A 6,463-nucleotide genomic window follows, 5' to 3' on the forward strand; every position below is an offset into this window, starting at 1 on the left:
AGCAAGAAAAAAATCAAAGCAAAGTGGCACTGGCAGCATAAAACCTTTGGTGTGGCATTAGTGACATGCTTCCTCACAGAGGTATTGCCCACCCAAGTCCTAAAGCCTGTGTGACTTACCTCTTGAATTCCCCCAGGAACCAGGAGGCAAGCAGAAAAGCCAGGAGGAATGCACTCCTCTGAGCTGTAATAAATCACACCTACCTCCAGAAATCCAGCTTGCTTCCTAATGCGTGAGCATTTCTAGGGTGCTGGATGAACCTAGCACAAGCTAATTCTTCTCATTCCTCTCCCTGCTTTCAGCTTACTACACAATTAAAGGTTACAGACCTAAAGCTCAGGGTAGCGATTGCTCCCTGTAACTTAGGGGTAGTTTTATGCTTCCACAGCTAGCAGCGGGACACGAGCAGGATCAGTGCAAAGTTAGGCGTGAACCAGCAGTACCTTGTCAAAAAATTGCTGTTAAGAACTAACTGAACGGTCTTCAATCCTTCCCCAAGCCCGCTGCTACACTCAGGCAGGCCGTCATGCAGTCCTGCTAGCAGCATGGTGGCAGCAGGCAGAACTCAGCCACACCTCAGCTTACCTCTTGTGCCTTCACAAAGCAGTGAACAAAGCCCCTGGCACCAGTCATGCCAGCATTTTAGTAACAGTGGGTTGGACAAACACGCACAGGCTACAGCTGCTGGTCCCAAGGCAACTGCTGCGATCAGTATTTGTTTCCCCCATAAAAACTTTATTCTGCTAAATACAAAACGGTGCTTTGCTACTGTGGATCCTCTCCGTGGTCTGAATGCTCTGATTCCTCCTCCTCCTCCTCCGCCTTGTGTTTTTCCAATTTTGCCATGAGCTCTGAAACACAGGAAGAGGCAGGCTGAGACTCTAGCTATGGGAGATGTCCAGCAGCACAGCTGAGGGCCCAGGACCCATGAACATCCCTCTCCCCAGGAACCAGGGGAGCTGCCAAAAGTCACTCGCCTACGCAGAGGCTGAGCTAGGAGCTGCCACCCTTTGCTGGGCCCAGGGCATCTGATGCTGCAGTCAGGGCAGCACTGACCTGCCAGCGAGAGCCTCAGCCCAGCCTCTGCTCCCCAGCACCCTCCCCCTGCCCTCACCAGGGTCACCTCCCCAAGCTCCTCATCTGGGCAAGCACAAGATGCTGTTTTTACACCCAGAGCCACCCAGGCCATGCCTCGGTGTCTCCAGGCACTAAAGGAAATTGTGCCTGCAGCCAACAGCTGCAAGCCCCAGCTTAGGGCCGGGGCAAACACCACGAACGTGCATCGGGAACTGGCGCCGTGCAGACGCTCCAGCTGAAAGCCCTTCTCCCAGGCTGAAGCCTTTTCCCCCTCACCTTTTGCTGGGTTGAAGACGCCGTTGGTTTGCTTGTCACACACGTAACAGCGCTGGGATTTCCGGTAGTGCTGGAGGGCACAGCTCTCACAGAAGTAGTGCCTACACCTGTAAGGGGAGATGGATGCCACTGCCAGTCCCCAGCCACAGCCACTGTGTCCAGGAGTTAAAAACAATTAATTACTGAGCCCCGAGGGATGCAGAAGCACGCTACATGCAGAGCTTCCTCTGGAGCACTGGCCCATTCCTCCCCTCTACTCAGGAAACGTGTTTCAGCATTGCTTTACTGACACAGAAGTGACTGCAGAGAGCCATCAGCGAGCTCTTCCAGGGTCACCACGGGTTCAAGCGCTGAATTTAGGTTGTGGTGTTGCCTGTGGGGAAGTGTGGAGGTATCAGGCAGCACTGTGGGCGAGGGCTGGCAGTGTGTGATGTCCCCTCTGCACCCCATCCTTGGCCTCTTGCCTTCCTCGTGCTTCTGTTTCTCTGCTCACACAGTGTGGTGTCAGCATTCAGGAGGAAAGAAACAACGAAACCTCAAGGGAAAGATGATGCAAGCACGCAGCATCTTTTGGGAATCTAAAAGGTGCTTGGACAACAGAGGCTTGGGATCCCTACCAAGGAGACGCTTCTGATGTAGTTACAAGGCTCCCTGAATACCTGAGGCTTTCCACAGCCACCAGAAGAGCCATAGCAGACAAGAAGCAGGTTCCACCTCCCAGCCTGCAGGCAGTGACTGGATTTGCCTGCAGTGAATGACTACTGGACTGGATCCGCAACAGACGTTTGGCTCCCCCTGCTAAAATAACCACTTACTTGGTGACCACGGGGTTCTTGAAGGAACTTCTGCAGATGAAGCACTTGAAAGGCATGTCCTCCTCGTCGCTGCTCACCTCGTAGTTTTCTTCGTCTGCAAAAGAGAAAGGTAACCAGACTGGAGCAAGAGCAGAGGCAGCCAGGCCAGCTGATGCGTGGGACACGAAATATTAAACACGGAGAGAGCTCAGCAGGTGGGATTGAATCCCTGCTGGAAACAATGGGGTTCTGGCATCTGGGTGTCACTGATGTCAGTAACATGTGTGGGATTGAGATATAATTAGTCTAATGAGCCAGCGTGCCTGCTGCTCATCTCACAAGAGCAAATTTTTATAGCAGCAAGTGGGCGACGCAGAAGGGACGTATCCTCCAGCCCCCAACTTTTCAGATTTTTTTTTTCCCAAAGCAGCTGCTATCAAACTCAACAGCTCCTACTGAGCAGGGACTGCACCCATCCCCACAACTGCACAGGGGTTCATGAGCAACACTCAGCTGCAGTTTTGGGCCACAGGTATGGACGCTGAGTGAGAAATAATGATGTAGCATGAAAGCATTCCAGTTTCAGGGCATCCGTGGGGCAGGAAATGGTTGCACCTCCCCAGCTCCACAGGGCTGGGACTCATACAATAGCGTGCTATCCTCTGTACAGACAGAGCAGAAACCCACTGACACCAGGGAGTTATCTGAAAGCAGCAGATTAGCTCAGCGCTGTCAGCGATTCCTGGCACTAAGATTATCCCACAGCAGGGAGTTCCACAGCTAGGTGGAACAGTCCTTTCTATCCGGTATTAATTCAAGCCATGGCCTACACAATTTGAGACAACGCAGTCCCTGAGTCATGTTCACTCCAGAGTGAACCAGGACCGTGCGGTACCACCACAATCAGTCTCAGGAGAGGCAGAGGAGCGGGGCGGTGCCGTACCATTGACTCCGTACCGGCCCTCATCCAGCTCCCGTTCGATCTGCCAGCCATGTTTGTAGTCCGAGCGGTCGTGGAGGAATTTGCAGCTGTCTGAGGAGTACAAAGAAAGACAGATTCACATCTTCATCCTGCTGCCTAGCTGCCCACCTGCCCACAGGACACCTCATCCAGGGGCAGCCTGAGCTGTGCCCAGGACAAAGTGAAACTGGATTGTTTCCCCACCCACCCCCGCTCTTCCTCCCTGTGCAGTGCCAAGCAGGCCGGATCTCTCCTCCTCAGGACTGACAGGCCATGAGCACTGTGCCCCGTATGCCACAGTGACAGATCCAGCACTGACCCACGTGGGAAGTGGGATATGGGTCAGGAAATCCCATCCTTCCCACAGCCTCAAGCGAGGTGAACGTTATACAAAACAATTCTGCAACAGCACCACATGCTAGCTCTGCAAACAGGTGCCTGTAAGGTGCTAAGTGCACATCTGCATGCCACAAACATGGGACCACCAGCTGGACTAGATCCTTTTGGATCCCCCTGCAGATCTGGTGCAGCACACGTTCAGCTGCAGGCAGGACCCACTCACCTCCGAAGCCACAGAAGCCCGTTTCTTTGTAATCCTTACAGATGTCAGGCTGGTAGTCCCATCGCACCGTGGCCCGCAAGTGCTCTGGAGCACGGATGGGTCCTTTTCTGAAAGGGTGGGAGAAGGCTCAGGCCAGCTGCACCGCTGCGGTGGAGAAGGCCCCTGGGGGCCTGGTCAGAACCAGACACCGGACTCATTAGACAGGAACAAGTTGGCAGGATCAGCAAAGTTCAAGCCCCGAACAAGTGCCTTTGGGGACAGCGCCTGAACTCCTCTCTGATCCCACTCCTCCAAGGCTCATCCCGACCTACCTGACCATTCCTGAAGAGGCATTTCCCATGGACGTGTCCTTGGGCTTCACATACTTCTGATAGTTGTTAATACCACGGTAGATTTTATCATCTTCCTTTCCTCTCAGTTCCTAGGAAAAAAAAAAAAAAAGTTATTAAGGGTCAGAAGAGCTTCAGGTCCTGGATTAGTTTTTACATCTGTGACAACAGTCTCCCAGCCCAGCCCTGCCTTCCTTAATACCAAGATATCAATAAATCCAGAAAGTTCCTCTATTTATAAGGGCAACACTTTTGTCCTCCTTAAGAGAGGAAAAGACTCCCAACTCTTCTTGGCATGCAGGAGGGGATGAGTAAAACACACGTACTCCTGTAGTATAGCACCTGCTCCTACAGAGCAAGGTCCAACTGACCTCCTGGATCTTCTGGCTGCGCTCAAAGATGGCCTGGGCATCTTTCTCCTTCTCTGTGTCCAGCTCATACACTGCTGTGGCCCCCATGTCTTCTGGGCCGACGGGTTTCTGAAAAGCAAGAACAATTTGTGACCACGGCGAAGTGAAAACCCGCATAAGACAAAGCTCCTTGGCTACTTGGAGGGTGGGTCACAGAGCTAGTACTGAGCACGGCCTGCTTCACCTTCCAGCAGTTTGCATCTTCCTCCACCACATGCCTGAGTGAATCCCCCCCAGGCTGGATGCAGTGCTTGCAGAGGCCAGGATGCTAATTACTGATTGCTCCCAAGTTTTAGCCTGCACGGTCAGGACACGCTTGTCCTCTCTTTACCACTCAAGCTCAGCCTTGGCTTAGCTGGAAATTGAGCTCAGGTCTCCTGTGTTCAACACTCCAGTCATGAGACCGTCCTGCCTACACGCAGGATGTTACATCCAAACTTTTAACCCAGCTGTGGGTGGCTTGCACCCAGTTTTAATACAGAGATCTGGTTTAGATTCCTCTTGAATGCACCAAACAGACACCTATTCCAGCTCTCCAGGAACAGCTGCGTAGAAACTGAAGAATAATTATAACCAGCCTGAACTGAAAACAAATCCAACTTATATGCCAAAAGCTTCTGGAGCCCAAAGGCTGTCACCTCCTCCTTTCCCATTTTCCTGCAGCAAGTAGGGCTAACAATATGCAGCCCCCCCCTTTGCAGCAGCCAAAGTGTTGAATAATTACAGCACGAGTTTTCATATTGGTCTCTAATGTGATAAGGAGACCCAAGTCTGATCCTGCATCTGTGACTGGGGACAGTTGGACATTATTCCCATTTTATACAGAAGAAATGGAGGCACGGAGACTGAGGAAATAAGACTGAAAAGGAATAAAAAGAATCAATACACCAAACATTGGTACTTGCTTTTAATACTACTTATATCCTGGCCAGACTTTTACTAATGAGCACAATTTCTCTGCATAAAGAGGAGAGAGAGAGAAAAATCCAGTAGAAAGAGCTCCAAACCTTCACAACTGACTTCTTTCCACTCCAGCTGTTAAGAGGACCCTCAGGGGCCTCCTGTCAATCCCAAACTGACCTCTCTCCGTAGCTTTTACCCCATCACTAGTCACAAGAATAAAGATGGATGTACTTCCTAAGTTACTCGAATTCCTTGGTGAGAAAGCTGTTCTAAAGCTGTAAACATGAACCTAACAATTAGGTAAACCTGATTCAAGTGCTCCATCTCCCGAAAACTTTGTGTGACGTGGGGCAAGGTTAACTCCCACCTCTAAGAGAGGATGACCAACCTTAGATGGCCTGCCAGTAACGCAGGGGGCAGCAGGAGAATAAACCTAGCACGAGGTGTATGAAGAGAGAAGGGACAGAGCAATGCATCTATAGCTAAAAAGCAGGAATAACTGATCCCACATCCGCAGAGCCTCTCTGGACCATCGCCGCGCTCTGTCCTTACCGCCGACCTGGTGGATTTGTAGGTGACGCCGATCTCCTTGGAGGGATCCTCGTCCTCGCTGCTGCTGGCTGCGTACGCTGGCCTCTCCTTCATGCACCGCCTGGTCTGGGGGGCGAGGAGACAGCGGGGTGAGGGCGGGCAGGACCCAGGGACCCTCAGGGACCCTCAGAGACCCCCGGGGATCCCCCCTGCCCAGAGCAATGCCCCCCCAGCCCCCCTTACCTTCTGTATCATGGGGTTGGGGACCTCCCGCCGCCTCTCCTTGCGCACCACGGTGCTGCCCTCCTCGCCGCTGCTCTCTGGGGAAGGAACCCAGGGGCTGAGGGGGGAGCCAAGGACCGAGCCCCCCTCACCCGCCCTCAGGACGCAACCGCAGGGCGGGCACCGCGCCCCCCTCCCCTCACCCCCCTGAGCTCCCCCCGCGCATTGAGAGCCCGGAGCCGCCCCCCCCGGTGCCCTCACCCCCCTCCTGGTCGCTGCTGGGCCGCTTGCGCCGCCCCCGGCCCGCCGCCGGGCCCCGCTTCTTGAAGACGAAGCCGCAAACCGGGGCCGCGTCCGCCATCTTGCGGCCTCACGGAGGGGGGGGGGGGCCCGCGCCA

The 6,463-nt window shown here is 53.5% G+C and overlaps 1 protein-coding gene across 1 annotated transcript; it reads right to left on the minus strand.

Moving 5' to 3' along the window:
* Window positions 1-495: 495 nt before the first annotated feature.
* On the minus strand, window positions 496-6,463 carry LOC311218312 (E3 ubiquitin-protein ligase RNF113A-like). Its single transcript, XM_084300961.1, has 10 exons — window positions 6,327-6,463; window positions 6,087-6,163; window positions 5,865-5,969; window positions 4,371-4,478; window positions 3,982-4,091; window positions 3,671-3,777; window positions 3,091-3,180; window positions 2,169-2,262; window positions 1,354-1,460; window positions 496-851 (listed from the first exon to the last, which is right to left on the minus strand). The coding sequence occupies exons 1-10, from the start codon at window positions 6,424-6,426 to the stop codon at window positions 766-768; spliced, it is 984 nt and encodes a 327-aa protein (XP_084157087.1). The 5' UTR covers window positions 6,427-6,463; the 3' UTR covers window positions 496-765.

The sequence above is a fragment of the Netta rufina genome (genome assembly GCF_964035555.1).
Source record: "Netta rufina genome assembly, chromosome: 24".
Lineage (NCBI taxonomy): Eukaryota > Metazoa > Chordata > Aves > Anseriformes > Anatidae > Netta > Netta rufina.